Source organism: Gasterosteus aculeatus, chromosome X (genome assembly GCF_964276395.1).
Source record: "Gasterosteus aculeatus chromosome X, fGasAcu3.hap1.1, whole genome shotgun sequence".
NCBI lineage: Eukaryota > Metazoa > Chordata > Actinopteri > Perciformes > Gasterosteidae > Gasterosteus > Gasterosteus aculeatus.
In genome coordinates, this window is record NC_135698.1 from 3,280,222 (window position 1) to 3,298,221 (window position 18,000).

At 47.7% G+C, this 18,000-nt stretch overlaps 1 protein-coding gene across 2 annotated transcripts; it reads right to left on the minus strand.

The window, feature by feature from the left end:
- Positions 1-1,851: 1,851 nt before the first annotated feature.
- On the minus strand, positions 1,852-17,961 carry LOC144383709 (lon protease homolog 2, peroxisomal-like). 2 transcript variants are annotated; one of them, XM_078082557.1, is made up of 17 exons: positions 17,575-17,961; positions 15,610-15,745; positions 14,765-14,878; positions 12,692-12,823; positions 12,230-12,358; positions 11,976-12,130; positions 10,907-11,001; positions 9,841-9,959; positions 9,589-9,728; positions 7,312-7,453; positions 7,072-7,222; positions 6,417-6,543; positions 5,204-5,343; positions 4,338-4,426; positions 3,888-4,095; positions 2,623-2,813; positions 1,852-2,526 (listed from the first exon to the last, which is right to left on the minus strand). In XM_078082557.1, exons 1-17 carry the CDS (start codon positions 17,805-17,807, stop codon positions 2,290-2,292), a joined length of 2,538 nt encoding a protein of 845 aa, XP_077938683.1. In that variant the 5' UTR covers positions 17,808-17,961; the 3' UTR covers positions 1,852-2,289. The 2 variants fall into 2 exon arrangements, with proteins under 2 accessions (XP_077938683.1, XP_077938684.1); XM_078082558.1 differs by lacking the exons at positions 14,765-14,878; positions 15,610-15,745 and having other exon boundaries at positions 17,575-17,831.
- Positions 17,962-18,000: the final 39 nt, after the last annotated feature.

Consider the following 18,000-nt stretch of genomic DNA (forward strand, 5'->3'; position numbering starts at 1 on the left):
TTCTCAGCTGGTTTTCACTCGCGTCAGACGAGTCATCCGGTTCCACGTCACAGAACTCCATCTTTAGTACGAGAAGTCAGCGCTCCGTTGCTCCGGTCTGATCCGTGTTGCAAATGGAAACCCGGTGGTTTGTGTTTCTGTGCTCCAGAACCTGAACGCGCTCCGTTGTATCCTCACGTTCTGTGTTCTGCATCTCAACTCACAGGAAAAGGCCTCTTATTGGGCCTCGCCCACCAAACCCAAGAAGGGTCTCTTTTCACAATCATGATATGAATCAAAATGACACGTTTAAATGTAATTATTCCTATATTATATTAAGGAAAATTAATAATAATAATCCTAACTTTCGTTTTTTTTTACCTTTTTGGTCCTGAGTAGCACCTGTAAAAATTCCCCACCCCATCATTCATCACGATTTTAATGAAACAACCTGCGTTGCCGTCTTTCGATTCTCATTTGGTTGGAAAGGAAACTATAAAACACTTCATCGTCCTCCACGGCAGCTCATGTAAACAGACTTAAGAATGAAACGTAAGCCAAACTTTACGTAGAGTACATCAGTCCCTCGCGTCGCCCGGAGAGACTTTATGTGAATACAGCTCCTCACTGCTGCCCCCAAGTGGCCAAACCCAAGTTGCTGCAAGCTCGGACGCTACTCGTCCACATGAATGAGACACACATACTGTGGGCCGCTGCATGCGTTACACTTTCTTTCATTTGTTTTCATCATTTGAAAGTAATTGAAAAACGCAGCAGATCCCACAAGGACTCGCGTTGTCTGTGGAAGTGTCTGCGTGGTGTCGCAGACTCCACATATGTGGCGGGTGCGAAACCTGAACGGAGGCCTTTGATGGCGTTGCGTGTCTGTAGAAATGCTGCACACCTGCATTAATCATTTCATGGCTGTCTGAATGAGAGAGAGAGAGACAGAGAGACATTGCACGCTGGTGTTTCAGATTACGTCGCTACGGGGTGGAGAAGGAAAAAAGAAAATCACATCCGTGGGACAGAGTTGGAATTGCTTTTTTTTTTTTTCTGCTTCAGATTGGAATCAGCTGGGATACAGATTTCTCTTTTTTTTACATTTTAAAAGTCATTTTGAAGAACAAAGGTGCATCTTTAGAAACTAATTAACGCTACAGTGTTTTACACCACTCGTCTTTTATATGACAAAAATAAAAAAGTTAAACCTATGCATGAATCAGCACTTCAGTAGGAAACCCAATTGCTGTTGCGTAAGCGTGCTGGGCACCAGCGTGTTATCTGCAGGGTGTGCAGTATGTACACTACGTCACGTGTCATTTAGCTGACGCTTTTATGCAAAGCGACGTACAAAAAGTGCATTCAACCATAGGGACACAAACTCAGGAGAGCAAGAAACAAGAAAGTGCAATTTCCTCAAATAAGCCAATTTACAAGCTCCACAAACGTAGCAGAGGCCCCGGGATTCTCCCGGTGTACTTTACAGTTGGTTGCATTGTCCGTGCCTCCCCCGCTGTGTGTGTGTGTGTGTATGCAAACTGGTGTGGATCCAGCTGTGGGACCTACACAGCTTGCATCTGGATGCAAACGGCAGAGATGGCGTCTGGACCCGTGGCCTCGTTGACATTGATCCGCTTAAAGACCATAAATCCACATTTATTTGTGGGTTTCATGTTGGTGGCTGTTTTCATGGAGTTCCACAAGTGTTTTGGGTTCACGGCCTGGAGGGTTTCCCTCTGTAGCAATTAGCAACTATGAATATTACATAGCAACTATGTGTGACACCCCTGATGTATGTAGTTGCAATTAGTCGAAACCGTTGTTTTAATCCGGGCAGCTCGGCCGACATGATGCAAGAAAAACGATGTGTTTTGGCTTGAGATCTTTTTATTATTTTAAAATGAGTCCAGGAAAAAGATTCCATAGCGCAGGTTCGTATCCGATAACTTCTGAATTGATCAAAATGATTGCAGTCATTTGTCACATGCCACCGAACGGGAAAGCTGCTCTGAATGATCAGTTTTATATTAAAAAAACCCAACTTGATTTCAAATGAATTGTGTACATGTTTTTTAAATCTCTTTCTTACATTCAAACGCCACGGTAATTAGTCGTTAGGGACATTTCCACAATGTAAACACCCTCATTACATCAAATTTATAATCAGGTTTATAAGATCTGACTCTGAACCCCGAGGGGGTTAAATAGGAAAATAATCCTCAGATCTCAAAAGCAAAGAGCCAACAGAAAGTTACGGTCACACAACAAAAGTCCAAGCTGATGACCCACTCTGCTCTTTTAAGTCTATTACAGTTTGCTGCTCAGCTGAGGGTGGGGGTGGGTGTGGGTGTGGCCCGTCCCCGGAAACCCTCCGTCAAAGGCGGCGTTCAGCACCTCGTCCAGGTCGGCGGCCGTGACGAAGTCGAGGTCGGCTCGGACGTTGGCCGGAAGCTCCTCCAGGTCCTTGCCGTTGCGTTTCGGGAGGATGACGCGCTTCACTCCGGCCCTGTGGGCCGCGAGGACCTTGTCCTTGATGCCGCCCACCTGGGGGGGGGGCGAAAGCAACGCACCCAGTCGGGTTAAAACCAAGTGAAGCCTCCACACTCCTCGCCATTTGCGCTGAAACGTGAAATCGCTCACCGGCAGCACCAGCCCCCTCAGCGTGATCTCTCCCGTCATGGCGACGTCCGATCTGACCAGTCGGCCGCTGAACAGCGAGGCCAGGCATGTTACTATGGTAACGCCCGCAGAGGGGCCGTCCTTGGTGACGGCTCCTGCTGGGAAGTGGAGATGGATGTCGGTCCCTTCCAGCGGGTCCGGGCCGCCGCCCACTGTTAGAGACCCGAACATTCGTTAAAGGAGCGTGTGTGTGTGTGTGTCAGAGATGCTCACAAGTCTCTGATCTAGAGTCCAAGTCTCAAGTCTCTGAGCTAGAGGTCAAGTCTCTGAGCTAGAGTCCAAGTCACAAGTCTCTGAGCTAGAGGTCAAGTCTCTGAGCTAGAGTCCAAGTCACAAGTCTCTGAGCTAGAGGTCAAGTCTCTGAGCTAGAGGTCAAGTCTCAAGTCTCTGAGCTAGAGTCCAAGTCACAAGTCTCTGAGCTAGAGGTCAAGTCTCTGAGCTAGAGGTCCAAGTCTCAAGTCTCTGAGCTAGAGGTCCAAGTCACAAGTCTCTGAGCTAGAGTCCAAGTCACAAGTCTCTGAGCTAGAGTCCAAGTCACAAGTCTCTGAGCTAGAGGTCAAGTCTCTGAGCTAGAGGTCAAGTCTCAAGTCTCTGAGCTAGAGTCCAAGTCACAAGTCTCTGAGCTAGAGGTCAAGTCTCTGAGCTAGAGGTCCAAGTCTCAAGTCTCTGAGCTAGAGGTCCAAGTCACAAGTCTCTGAGCTAGAGTCCAAGTCACAAGTCTCTGAGCTAGAGTCCAAGTCACAAGTCTCTGAGCTAGAGGTCAAGTCTCTGAGCTAGAGGTCAAGTCTCAAGTCTCTTGTGGTTATAATAAGTGTTGCCACACGTATATTAGCTTACAATTATATGTCCAACAAAGCCCATCTGATACCACGAGGTTATGAACTGATTAAATGGTACTCTGGGTAAGAAAATATTGCAAAATGTATAAGCGACGACTATTTGTTTTTCACTTGCAGAGCGTAAACATTCGTTCCCGTAACGTCGGGTCGTAGCTAAAGCAAGACGCAAGCTAACGGTGGATGGTCACTGCTCGCTTAGCTAAACATGTTTACTCACCTATCAGGGTGAGTTTTCAGAGGCCGGATAAAATTGGACGTGGTTGAGGCCGAATCTTTTATGGTAATACCGCATAAATTGCGTTTCGCGGTTCTTTTTTGTAGGAAAGTCCGAGTCTGTGTGTGTGTGTGTGTGTGTGTGTGTGTGTGTGTGTGTGTGCGCGCACTCACTGTTGGTGAGCTGGTAGGTTTTAGCATTTGCTCTGAGCCAGCTGATCGCCAGATGGGCGGATTCTTTCATAACGTCTCCAAGCTGACCGGTCAGGGTGAGCTGACCTTCTCCCTCCATTCGACTGGCCTCCACAAACAGAATCTCCCCCCCCAGGGGGGTCCAGGCCAGACCCACAGCCACACCTGGCAGGGTGAGCCTCTCAGACACCTGCACACACACACACACGCACACGCACACGCACACGCACAGAGTTGGTGGAATATTCCGAATTCAAGTGGCCTTGTAATCTTCTTTCAATCAAAAGGCCGACATGATGAGACATGAGGACAAGTGCCTGCAGCGTGATCCTGACTTTATGAGACATCTTCACATTAATGAGGTGCGAGAACATTCCAGAAACTCAAGACAGCCGAAGGGGGAGGGGGGGAGGGGAGGGGGGGGCTTCTCACCTCCATTTCAAACAGAGGAGGACCCAGGATGTCCCTCAGGGCCACGTGGTCGATCACTATGGGCATCTCGGGGGGGGCCGCCGCCTTGTCTGAGCGCATGCAACAAATTGGAACGGTTTTCAGAATAAATTCATGACGCAGCCAAACGATCGCGTGGTCACGTAACTGAAACATGCTATGAAGTTCATACAAACGCACAGTAGGTGGTGCAACGCTCCACACGGCCCACATGTGATACAGAACGATGGAGCTCAGGGTTACACACACACACACACACGTTATGCATTATGCAAAATGCAGATATACATTAAACCCTGATTAAAAATTAAAAAAGCTGGAAACCGTCAACGGGGACAAACTCCACCCATGTCAGCGCTGGATGCCCCCTGCACCCCGTTACCTGGCAACACGAGAGGTCTTTCCACCGAGCCGCACGAGACGACTCGCTGAGCCCCCCAGCTCTGATCCACGTCTCCGCTCTCCATCATAAAGGTCTTTTTTTTTTTTTATAACGGGAGATGTTTCGACTTGTCATATCCAGAAAAGCCCATGTGCTACTAGTATGATGGTGTAAAGGCTCATAATAGCATCATATTTTTACTTTATCTACTAGTTCTTTACTAATAAAAGGGGAACCTTTGATTCCTGATTACTTCATCTAGGATTTTTCTGCCCTTTTTTTATACAGAAGCAGTCTGTGGTGAGTTGAATAAGTTGAACTGTGTTCACATTGATCCGCTTCCTTTTTTTGGAACCAAGTACACACAGTAGATCACACGTCCGCTCTGCCAACCAGGAATTTGACCCCCTCGTCCGTCCCGCCGAGACACAAACAGAGCAGAGAAACCCCCCCCCCGGGCTCTTACCCCCCTGCTGTGGCGGACGCTCGGCGGCGGAAACGTCCGTCGCGGCGCCTCGGCGGCCTTCGGCGACTTTCACCGCCACCGCGCGGCAGATGGCCCCAAACTTCCTCTCCAGGGAACGCACGCCGGCCTCGCGGGTGTAGCTACAACGACGCACACAAAGACACACAAAGCAGATGGATACAGTTATGTGGGGGGGAGGGGGGGGGGGGTCAAGTGAGGAACGACAGTCGCCGTTTCTGGTTGCTCGTATTTGGGTGACTTATGAAACAAAGTCTTATCCGCTCAAAATCAACTAAAGTAATCGGTTCTGACAAAAAAATGACATCTCACATTATGTGTTTTGGTCACTTTGACACAAAAAAAAACCCAAGTCACATGTAACTTATTTTCAAAATAATGCGAAAAAGTGAAGTCAGGAGTATCCCTCTAAGGACGAGCACCGGGCTGTCTGCTGTTAGCCGTTTCCATGGTTACCAGTGAGGTAACCAGTGTTCTTTTTTTTTTTAATTTGACCGGGCTGTTACTAATATTAATGAAGCCATTTATTCCACCACTCGAATGTTTAGAACCTGTGTCTTTGGTTGTGGATTCTTTGTGAGAGCTGCTCTCAATCGAAGACGCCGGCTCCTCCGTCTCGTCTTTCGCTCCCATCTCTTACGCCACCTCTGCTCCCATCGGATCCCGCCGACCGAGGCGCACAGATGCAACTGATCCGCTCTCCCCCCGTGAGTTATGGCCCTTTTCTTTTCTCCCCTCGGCTGGCTTCAATCTTGGCAGGTCAGAGGATTCTTGTACGTGCTTCTCAGGGACGCGCCGGCTTCATCTTTGGCACGCGGCGGCGGCGGCGGCGGTGGTGGACGTGCAGGCGCTGTTTGATTTAATAGTGACGTTGTCTCGTAATCTCTGCTCAGATCGACCCTTTGTGCCGGAGGCCCCCGCCCCCCTCAATCCCACACCGGCCGGGTGATTATCGTGGCCACATGAAACCGTGAGACAAACCAGATTGTCGACCCCTGACGTAGCGCGTATATTTCAACTTAACCCTCCCTCTAAAGGCCCCCACCCTGACCCCGCATAACCTTTACCAGATGGACGGAAACGCGCCGTGGAGGAATCTGGTGCTCACGCCACCACCAGGACCGGCCCTGAACCAATGGAAGCCCCCCCGCTCGTTTCACCGCGTATGTGTTTTTTGCAGAAACCCCCTGCGCACCTGCTGATAACGTCCTGGGTGGTGTCCTGCGGGACGTGCAGCTGCTGAGGCGTCAGTCCATGCTGCTCCAGCTGGTTTGGGATCAGGTGGCGGTGAGCGATCTCCACCTTCTCCTCCCGGGTGTAGCCTGAAACGCGACAGGCGCACACACACACACTTTGATAAAACAGCGACCTCGGCTTGAGCGCCGCACTCTTATAACATCGCCGGCGATCCGCTGGGGAATTCGACGCAGCAGCGCTTTCCCTTTTTCGACGCGCCGGCGAAGTCCTCCCCCCCCCCGCCTGTGATATGCTAACCCTGAACCTGTTGTCATAACTCTCGCCAGTCACAGCAGGGTGTGTTATTTCGCAGCCTGTAGACGGAGCAACGGGAAGGGAAAAAATGACAACTACTACTTTCCTCAAAACAGGCGGGATTCTATCAGGTTCACCTTCTCCCGTCCGGCGGCATTTCTGTCCTCCCCCGCCGTGTCTCATGTCAAGTCTTCATGGACCTCAGGTTGTGAAACAAGCTACCGATCGATTCTTTCCGGCAATAAATCGAGTACCTGCGGGTCGTCGCTGGACACGCAGCCGGACGGCCTCGACACACGTGCACTCAACTTGGGAACTGCTCCGTCACCACGACGGGGACCGCTGCGACCTGAACTCACCCGCTACCTGCAGCACCTCCATCCTGTCCAGCAGGGCGGGGGGGATGGTCGCCGTGGTGTTCGCGGTGGCGATAAAGAGCACTTGGGAGAGGTCAAAGGCCACGTTGAGGTAATGGTCAGTGAAGCTGTGGTTCTGCTCCGGGTCCAGGACCTGAGAGAGATGCAAGACATCCGATACCGATGGAAGAGGATTCCTCCCAACCCTCGTCGTCAAAAAACAACGTCACGTCTTCTCCTCACCTCCAGCAGTGCGGCCGCCGGGTCTCCCTGCAGGCCCCTCCCCAGCTTGTCCACCTCGTCCAAGAGGAACACGGGATTATTCACGCCGACCGTCTTCAGGCCGTTGATAATGCGCCCGGGCATGCTCCCCACGTACGTGCGCCTGGGGAAACCATTTGAAATCATTTGCTTTACGCACAGGCACGTGAATTGATTGAGTGTGGGAGGGGCGGGAATCTCTTGGCACCTCACGATTCCGATTCCAAACCGATTATCGATGCATCTCGATTTTCTAAATGCTCTCAAATCTGAGTTTGCTACTCAGAGGTTGCTAATCACTTCCTACTTTATTTGATAATTAAAGAAAATCAACAGATGAATTACCTTCTCTAATTTTTTATAAGAGAAAAAAAAAGATCTTTGTCAAAAATATGATTTTCTATCAACAATCGTTTTTCTTTTAAATGAAGAAAAAGCTGCTCTTAGTCTCAGACCGGTCCGTTTTTGTAAAATACTGGAAAAAAGTCAAAATCTGTGAATATCTCGCCAACTTTCAATACGGATCGACTTTTTGGAAAATGGAAATAATGAGGTAAGATGTGCGCAGGCTCCTCCATAGTTCAGTAAAGTTATTAGATATTCAGATTCAGACTGACGGACCGGTCTGCGAGCTGGACGCATTGCTCTTAATGTGCCGGTAATGATGGTAAATGATGGTTGTAGCTGGTTGTCATCTACGCTCCACTACGGTTACCGAAGGGGGGCCAAAAGACGGGTTTGTAACCAATCAGGTGTAGAGACCATGGTGACTGGCTCCGCCCCCTCACTGTCAGAAAGAAAAACAGCGAGCGCGTAGAAAACACCTTGGAGAGCGAGCAAATATCTCGCGCGAGACAGACTTTTTTTTTTTTTTTTTTTTAATATTCCGATAATTAACTTTTCTGAATCGAGACTGAATCGATCAAGAGAAATGTAAAAATCGCGTGAGGAGTCGTCACATGTTTGCGTTCCCGTTTGTCACGTCGCAGCGGGACGGTAACAAGAGAGCAAGCGAGAGCGCGCAGGCGGTGGCGTCCCTCTGGCCTCCGCTCGGGCCTTTCAGAGGGTTCATTTCTCCCACAGACTCATCTGGCTTTCATCGCGGCGTTTCAACTTCTCTTTAGAAAATAAGTGGATCGCCTCTGCAAGCGGAGATGTGTGTGTGTTTTGACAGAGATAAGACGCGGGAAGCAGATCGGGCCGATCAAAGACGAGCTGCGTGAACCCACGGCCCGAAACTCCCGTGACCTTTGGGCCGACTCGCGTTACGGAGGCTCCGTGGGAGTCAAACCATCCACTTGCTTGGGTTGTTGCCTGTTCGCGGGTCCACCATTCGTTACTCCCGATGTGGCGGTGATCTCTTATTTCTACTTTTCCTGTTTTTGAAAAGTGTGGATTATGGAATGAAAATTCATTCGATTCCCCGAAGATTGTCCACCGGAGACAATCTTTGACCTGACACACCCGGGCTGGATAAGTCGGGCCTGGCCAGACGCCGTTGATGGGGTGGACTAAAAATTGGCTGGGGATTCTATGTAATGATAACATGTGGATTGTTGTGTTTTTTTCCTCTGGGGCGATCCTGAATCATTACGTTTGTCACACATTTTGGACAAAAGGCAGCGTTTCTTTGATTTTTTTTTTTTGGCAGCAATAACAAACTGACGGAGTTCTGTCACGGATTCCTTTAGTTTTTCTACAGTACATTGTATTCAATAAAAGTGACTAAACTTACTTTTTGGATGGTATGAAGCCAGAAATGCAGACATATGGCAAAATGTAGAGTGGTTTATACGAAAAGGAAACTGGATAAAAACAACGACTGTAGTTCGAACTGCTTCATCCAAAGAGCAAATAATTCACTCAATGACAAGCTGCCGAAGAACAAAGACCCAACCTCAGTAAATGAAGTCTGCGGAACACATGTGTAATTGAGGACGATATATATATATATATATATATTATATATATATATATAATATATATATTATATAAAATATATATATATATATTATATATATATATATATATATATATAATATATATATATATATATATAATATATATATTATATAAAAAAAAATATATATATATTATATATATATTATATATATATATATATATATAATATATTTTATATATATATATATATATATATATATAAAATATATTCATAAATTATATATATATATATAATGTGTTTTCACAGGTAATTCACATGTTTGTATGCAGTTTGCAGGCCTCGCCACTGTCCGATACCTGTGTCCACGGATGTCCGACTGGTCACAGATGCCTCCTAAAGCGATGCGGTGAAACTCTCGGCCCAGGGTCCTGGCGATGGAGCGTCCTACACTGGTCTTACCAACTCCTGGGGGCCCCACAAAGCAAATGATCGGCCCCTGAAGACAAAAGCAACGGTATCAAATTTCAAAAAGTGACGAAAGTAAGGCACATAGAGAAACCCCCTCTTTTTGTCTTTCTATCTTTTGCGGCCTGATCTGTAGGACACACCTTCAGAGAAGTCTTCAGCTGTCTAACCGCGAGGTACTCCAGCACGCGTCTCTTCAGCTTGTCCATGGCATAGTGGTCGTTGTCCAACAGGGTGCGAGCCGCTTGGATGTCCAGGCAGTCTGAGGAGGGGGTGTTGAATGTGGACGGATCCCAGAGCGAGAGAGAGAGAGGGGGAAACGTTTGGGTTAGTGAAGGAAACAACAATTAGGAGGCAGGAGAGAAGGAGGGATGACTGGCTGAAGAAGTGAGGAGCAAGAAGAGGAAAGCGGTTTCAAAGACTGGACATTATTTTGTGGAGTCCTTTAACGTGGCGCACTGACATTTTATGTTGTGGCCAGCCGGCACAAATACATTGTATCGTTTTAGGGCTTTGTGGGGGCAAATTTTATCGCCTTGGACTTTCGATGGGAACATTTTGGTTTCACCTTTGCACTTTATCTGAAGCTCCTAACCACAGTTGTAATGCTTCACATGTTAGCAAACAGTTAAACACCCAGAATTTATGGAGCAAAATTAGCTTTGTGTGTTTGATAAACCTGATGAATATCGCCATCTCTCCACTAGATAAATGCACCACTTTGTCTCTTTGACCCAGTAAGTGGTCGCAGCATTTCTCACTGAACGAAGCTGCAGGTGGAGCAGCAATGAGAGTGAGGAAATGAGCAGAGAGATGCTACAACACACCAAATCGGGGCAAAAGACACCAGCCTCCCTTTCACTTGCAAGCCGCCAGTGACGTTGAGGCCGCGGCGGTTGAAATAACGAAGCCCTGAAGAAATAGAAATGGAAGCCCATTATGTAACCGGCCGTTAATCTGGTGCACGGCTCCGTTCGTGCACCAGATTGAAACCTACAATTGTCACAACCTCAGTAATGAACGCGTGACGTTTTAAACCCTTTTCTTTCAGCTGACCACACGAACGCAAGACCGATTACGTTGCAATATTCCGCACAGCGGCGACGACACTGTTACAGCCCCCACATAAAACATTAGGCTGGGTGGATTTCAGCATCATCTCCAGAGGATCTGAGGCATGTGACACGTGTGGCTTCCAGCTCCGTGTACCTTTGGTGCTTTTGCTCCATGGCAACTCTACCATCAAATCCAAGTAGTTTCTGGCCAGGGAGAATTCGGGCATTGACTGGGGCATCTTCTTCAACCTGAAAACAGAGGAACGAGAGGAGTCGTTGAAGTAGGGGGGGATCGTTTTCAAAGGGATCCGAGAGAATGGAAATGATTCAAAAGGTTTGACAGCGTGCAAATGGGAAGACGGGAAAATGTGCGTCGGAAAGTTTGACAAAACTTTGCCTTACGCGATGCCTTCTTTTCACATTTAAATGTAACATTTTAAATACAAAACCAAATTTTGTTGTTTCTTTCCCCCCCCCCCCACTGATCACTTGTAGCACATTCCACTTTCCATCTAAAGGCCGGTCGCTATCTTGGTCTCGCCAGCTCCCAACCAGGCCGTGCTTTTTCTATGGAAATGTCTATGTTGTCGACCATGTAACAGTAGGGGGGAGAAGCCCTTCTTGTTCACCTACTTCTCTCCTGTTTTACAGTTAGGGAGTTAGGTAAGATTCTTGTACTTTTCTTTTGTTGGGGGAGGGGACGGTTAGGGAGGTAACATTTTGGTTAAGATTGTTTGTTGTTTCTTGTTTTGGGCAACGCTGACCCTGACGCCTATTTGTAAGCAGCACTGCTGCTTATTTGGGAGTGGCAGGGCAGGAGAGCGCCACCCATAGGTACACATGCAACACCCTCTGTCCCGGAACCCCCCCATCTGCACAGGGAACACTTTGCCCCAAAGAAAAACCTTAACAGGGAGACAAAAAAGAAAGAAAACTAAAAGTAGAACCCTCCTCCAGGTTGCAGTACAATTTCCTCCGACCATATAAATCCCTTAATTCACACAAATATATTCTTAGTAAAACAAAATAATCCTTGTTTTAATTGAATTATTGGTCCATGGTTATGGAATCCCAGTGAGCCAACATTTAACCAAACATACACATTTATTTTCAATCAAAGACTACAGCAAATAGGGGCATACTATAGGTATAACAGCAGATGTTAAACGTTGACATTTTACGGTTAATTGCAGTATTATTCAAACAGAGGAGAAACATTTCACCTGTTGAGCTCTTTGAGGCAAACTCGGAGTGCGGCGTCCGACATCTTGGCCCTGTGAACCTTCTTTTCCAAGGCGGCGATGTCATCGCCGTCCTCATCTTCAGGCTCCTCACCCAGGTTGAACGGCCGACCCGAGACCACTCCCCCTTTACGCACCTGAACAGATGAGACGGGTAAACGAGGCTTATGCACGCACACACACACACACACACACACTTTGTTGAGAGCAAAAGCGCGAATGCAAATGTTTCTTACCCGCTTCTCATTTTCGGGACCTGAAGACATCTTCCTGTTTTTCTGCAGCAGTTTTAGTCCTTCTATTTGTCTGGTCAACATGGGCAGAGCTCTCTTAAATCGCTCCTCCAAGGTCAACGCATCCAGGACCTTTACAGCACACAGAAGCATCATTTCAAGAATACATTCAGCTCAGGGAAAAGCACACTTTAATCCATGCGGTAATGACCAGATACAAATGTCCCCTGGAGAAAGACGAAGACGGACACGCTACCAAAACGGCACAAACCCTTTTTTTAAAATGTGTCCCTGAATGTGCGACGAGCGGCTCAATGCACGCGTTTGCTCTTTAACTGGCTCTTTAGATTGAAACTGTAAAAAAAAAAATACAGCGAGATGCTGTAATGACACTTTCACCTCCCGTTTCGTCTCCGTTTAAGTCGTTTAAAACTTGGACCACACCCACCCGCCCGTTCGCCTCACCTGGAGTTTCTCCTTGTTTGAGGTGCGGATCATGGAGGCCACCACATCGGGCAGAGCCGCCCTGGGCAGACTGTCCAGAAGACGCCGGAACTTGGCCACCACTGGAACCGACATGTCCAACATACCCAGCAACTGTGCACACACACACACACACACGTGGAAAGTTTTATGTGATGCACGATGAAATGCTGAGTTGTTGAAAGGGGCGAGACAAATGGATTTGACCTGCTTTGCCTAAAACAGACACAATGAATGTGTTGGAAGAACTGCAGGTTGGTGGAGCTAAATTATTATGGAATATATTAAGTAGTTAAGAAACAATCTGTGATTCAAGGAAAAGCCATCGTCGTAATTCTTATAATAATAAATTATGCCTGAGGGATCCCAGAGTTTTTGGAGAGCTGGAATGTTAAACTTTCTCCAGGATTTCTGGTATAGCTCAGAAATAAATTATTAAGCAAAGACGGACGATGAATCATTTTCCAAAAATTATATATAATCTCGTAAATTATAAGTGCTTGACGGCAGCAGCCTTGTACTTCTTCTCACGTAGTTCCAAGGTAACGCTGCAATGCAGCAGGAGAGACATCACCACTACTATGAATGAACCAAACAAACAACATTGGAAACAGATGTGTTTGACGAGAATCACTGAAGGAAACCTTTAAAAAGAGCCATGTTTAGGTGATTGACAAGTTATAGTGGCGTCGTAAAGGGCCTCAGCTTTGTTATGACAAGAGTCCCCAGTAAGCGTCGTCAGTGAGGAGCAGACGCGTTCAATGGCGCAATGAAACAGGCAATAAAAAGGGGTTATAAGAAAGTGTGAAGAGGTCCTCAAAGCGTTCAGCCACAAGCTGGCCGCCCAGAATATCCTGCAGTTTGCTGCAGCAGAATGAGAGACCGGCCACTGACGCGCCCATGCATGCACACTCACGCACACACTCATGCATGCACACACTCACTCACGCATGCAAACACTCACGCATGCACACGCTCACGCATGCACACACTCACGCACGCACACACTCACGCACGCACACACTCACGCACACACACACTCACGCACACACTCACGCATGCACACACTCACGCATGCACACACTCACGCATGCACACACTCACGCATGCACACACTCACGCATGCACACACTCACGCATGCACACACTGATTCACACACTCGTGCAGACGTGCAGCGACCAATCTCAGCATCATCCTGGCGGCGACGATAAGCAATCCTTTTTTTTTCTTTTCTGGTTAAGTAAGCCCGGAGGTGAGAGGCTCAGTTATTCTAAATCAGACGCGGATGTGCATCATGAACAATGACAACTTTACGCCCGTTAGACGAACACCAGTGAAGCTTTGACGAGAAATATCAACAGCTGGTTGAATGAACGAAGCGAGACGTTTGATTTGCAGATGCAAAAATGGAAGCAGCCGTACTTGAAATGCGCCGTGGTTTACTAAAGCAGCCCCCCCCCCCCTCCCCTTACCCTCCCCGGATGGACAAAAATGAGCCCTTGAATACATTTTTAACCATTTGCTATGCTATGCAAGGTGAACTCTGAGCTAAAAGGGGAGTGGGGTGGGGGGGGGGGCGCAGCTTTGCCATTGGTTTGGCCTGTAACAGTTTAGTGCAGTCGTATTTAACGAACCCCCGTAGAAGGCCTGTGATTGACGCCTGGCCGATTGGGAGCGATAACTCGCTCGGGGTAAAGGGAGGAGGGGGGGCAGCTTTGCCATTGGTTCGGCCTGTAACAGATTAGTGCAGTCGTAGTCGGGGGGGGGTGTACGACTTCCGTGGACTAACGCCACGCTTCGTTTTCCTAATGAATGTCATACTGCTGTGAGTTCTCCCAAAGACAAGCACCTCAGTGTTCCGTTGGATGTAGGACCCTTAACTAAACCCACATGGAACCTGAAAAGAGTTTTATAACGTCCGGGTAGAAGAATCTCATCTGGTTTAAAAAGCAGAATGTCCTTTAGCTGTAATACGATCCATTTCATTTCCATTCTTACATGTTAACATAGGCTGGCACGTTTCCACACACACACTGACACACACACACACACACCTGTACGGCAGCCTGGTAGAACTTGATTGACAGCTCCCCTAGCTCGCCCTCGCTGGATGAGGCCCCCTCTGTTATCGGAGTCGTGTAATGCTCCAGTTTATCCAGCTGCTCCACCTGCAGTTCATTTTGCAATTAAAGAGCCACACGTTGATATCACCCACATTTGCATGGGTTAATTACTGAGTGACAGTTGTTTTAGTCCTTTAGTGAGGGGAGGGGCGGGGCATGATAAAGGAAACCCCCATAAATGCATCTTTGTCACGGCTTCATTGGGAATTAGCAGATGGGAGGTACCTTTTGGAGTTTTGGAGGATTGTTTGTACTGAAGGGCTGCTCGCTGTCGACGCGACAGATTATGGCGCGTTTCCACCGAGCGGTGCGGTGCGGTGCTGTACGGGTCGGGTCGGTACCCTTTTATTTGTGTCACCACTGCCAAAAGTTGAGAATGGTACCAAAAATCCGAACCGTACCGAACCACTTTTTGGGTACCCTTCCGTTGGGGCACCTGGCACAGTTGTTTGGTACTAAAGGGGCGGAGCTAGACTCACTGCAGAGCGTCGATTGGTTGAAAGAGTGTCGTCATTCGCCGTCAATCTACTTTCCGTCACGTACCACGCCTATCAAGTGACGTCATCGCTACTTTCTGGAATACACCACGCCTATCAAGTAAGGGTACTGTTGGCGGTGGAAACGCTCCGCAAATCATGGTTAACAGACCCGACCCGACCCGTACCGCTCGGTGGAAACGCGCCATTAGATATTGGAGACCTCCACATGTATGGCTGACATACAGGACCCTCCCCCCCCCCGGGGCCACTTTAAAAACAACTGTTAATGCGGTTCACCTCGGCCAGGACAAAGGGTCGCTCCTTCAGCAGGCCGGACACACTGAAGCGGCACAACCCGGTGATGAGGAGGGTGTAGTGGGGCTTCGGCCAGTTGCTGCCCACCACCTGCACCGCTATCCCCGCCGTGCCAATCCTACCGAGGCGGAGACAGACGAGGCAGTGGAAATCATTGAACAGGACATTTGTGAAACGCCCGCAGGCACGGAGCGGAGTTGATTTTGGGCGACTCAAAAAGGATTCGGCCTTTGGCTTCGACTTATGCGGCCTCAGGTGTCGCAATCTGTGCAACCCCTCCGTCCGAGGACGGGTTGCTGAATCAGCTTCCAATGGTCACACAAGGGAGAGAACATTGTTGTCCATTATGGAAGGTGATGGAAAAGACCGCCTACCTTGACCTCTACATTGCGTTGATAGCGTTGCCATTCAAGGATTAGAAAGACGGGAGAGAACACTTTGTTTACACCTAAACGAAATACGCTTCGTAAAATGACGGGGCTACTGTCCTCATCCGGGCTGGATTTCAACCACGTCCCAGTTCCAAGAGGCCACAGACCTTCCGTCGACTCACTCTGAACCTTATTCATGAAGAAATGTATGTTTAAAAGTTCGTCCAGGAAAACAAGCTAGAATGGGGTTCATTATATTATATACATATATATATATATATATATATATAAAACAATATACACGCACAAAACACACACACACTGGATGTCCTCAGTGGCTCCGAGTAGACGTGAGATCCCCCCAATTCACTGACACTAAATTGGGAAATATTTTAGTGTGGACAGTTTATTGACCTGTTTACCTTTAATCTTGTTGTACAAAATATAACATTCTAATTCCTCACACTTAGCGAGGACATTAAAGCTTTGTTCTACAGCTTGGCTGCTTTGAATATGGCTGAGCGACTCCCCCGTCCACACACATGCAAAAGGTATGTTTCTGATTGTGAGCTTGCGGCGCGTAAGAAATAGATTCCTGGATTTAATGTGAGTGAAGTTGCAGCCCCCCGAAGAGTAGAAGCCTTTAGAAGACAGTGTTTAAAAGGGAAAAGACGCTTAGAACGAGCATTATATCCCTCTAACATATATGAGACATTGCTTTGATTTAACACAGCAGCCAAAGGCTCATCAGATTGTCTCAATTCCTTTTGTTGATAGATTCTGCATGCAGAAATGCAAAGTACTCAAGGGCACCAAGCTTTTCCAGTATCTGTGGTTGGGGGAAAAGACAAAACCGTTCAGAGTGACACAATCGCTTGTACTTAGTAACCAGACTGACCTGGTAGGAAGCTGGCGAAAGGTTAAAGGTCAAAGTCCACCTAGCTGTGCCTCACTGCAGAGCACCGCTAAACTAAAGGCTTTAGTCCCTCATGTTCATATATATATATATATATATTATATAATATATAAATTATATAATATATATATATATATATATAAATATTATATAATATAATATATAAATTATATAATATATATATATATATATTATATAATATAATATATAAATTATATAGAATATATATATATATACTGTATATAAAAAAAAACAAAATAATAATAATTGGTTATGGTTAACATAATATTTTTTGGGGGGAAAGAATGAATATTACATGTAGGCCTCGAGGGGAAAGCCAGAGGTTAAACTTTACTGGAACAAATCGCAAAATATCACATGCAATGACAATCGTCATGGAAACGTAACAAAGGAAACAAAAAGTCCTCCGATGAGCAGCATAAACTCTGTCACGCGACCGGAGAGGTCAGCTGAAAGGCACGACCTCTCCCAACTGGGACATGTTGTTACACAACATGTGTCAACAGACACAGTATTTCTCATTTGCCCAAAAAGCTGCTCATAGTGTCTCCAAAACAAGAACGGAAGACGCGGACTTTGTTGTCTCGCAGGACTCTGGTTTGTCCCCCCCCCCCCGTGTTATCTCTGAGTGTGTATTACTTGTGCAGGGCGGGCAGGCCGTCCGTGTCCCGCTCCGGGTCCCTGGTGTTGGGAATCACCCCTATGATGGTGCTCTTCAGCGACGTGCCCCGCAGCAGCCGCTGGCTGACCAGGTGCATGTTCCGCGGGGAGTCCACGGTGAACCGGGCCGTGGAGCCCGGCAGGAGCACCGCCTCGTGGCTCAGCAGCAGCGGCAGCCGGCTCGGCACCTGGATTCCGTCGCCGGACGCCATCGTCCGTCGTCGTCTTCTCGGTTAGTTCCGGAAGACAAACGCCCGCTGCCGTCGGATGGGCCGAGCGGCAGGGAGACTTCCGAGTCGGGCTTTCAAAATAAAGCTCTCACCGAAGAGTCGGATACACGATTCGGCCTACGATGAGATTGAATTCACGTTTCTGAAATCAAATCGCTGGGTTTTTGTATTCACA

Excerpts from the sequence above, each read along its gene's own strand:
- LOC144383709 (XM_078082557.1), bottom strand. The coding sequence starts at position 17,807 with ATGGCGTCCGGCGACGGAATCCAGGTGCCGAGCCGGCTGCCGCTGCTG. Across the intron at positions 12,131-12,229 it reads GTCCCGAAAATGAGAAGCGG|GTGCGTAAAGGGGGAGTGGT; the intron begins GTAAGAAACATT and ends TCATCTGTTCAG. Across the intron at positions 5,344-6,416 it reads ACCCAGGACGTTATCAGCAG|CTACACCCGCGAGGCCGGCG; the intron begins GTGCGCAGGGGG and ends GCGTCGTTGTAG.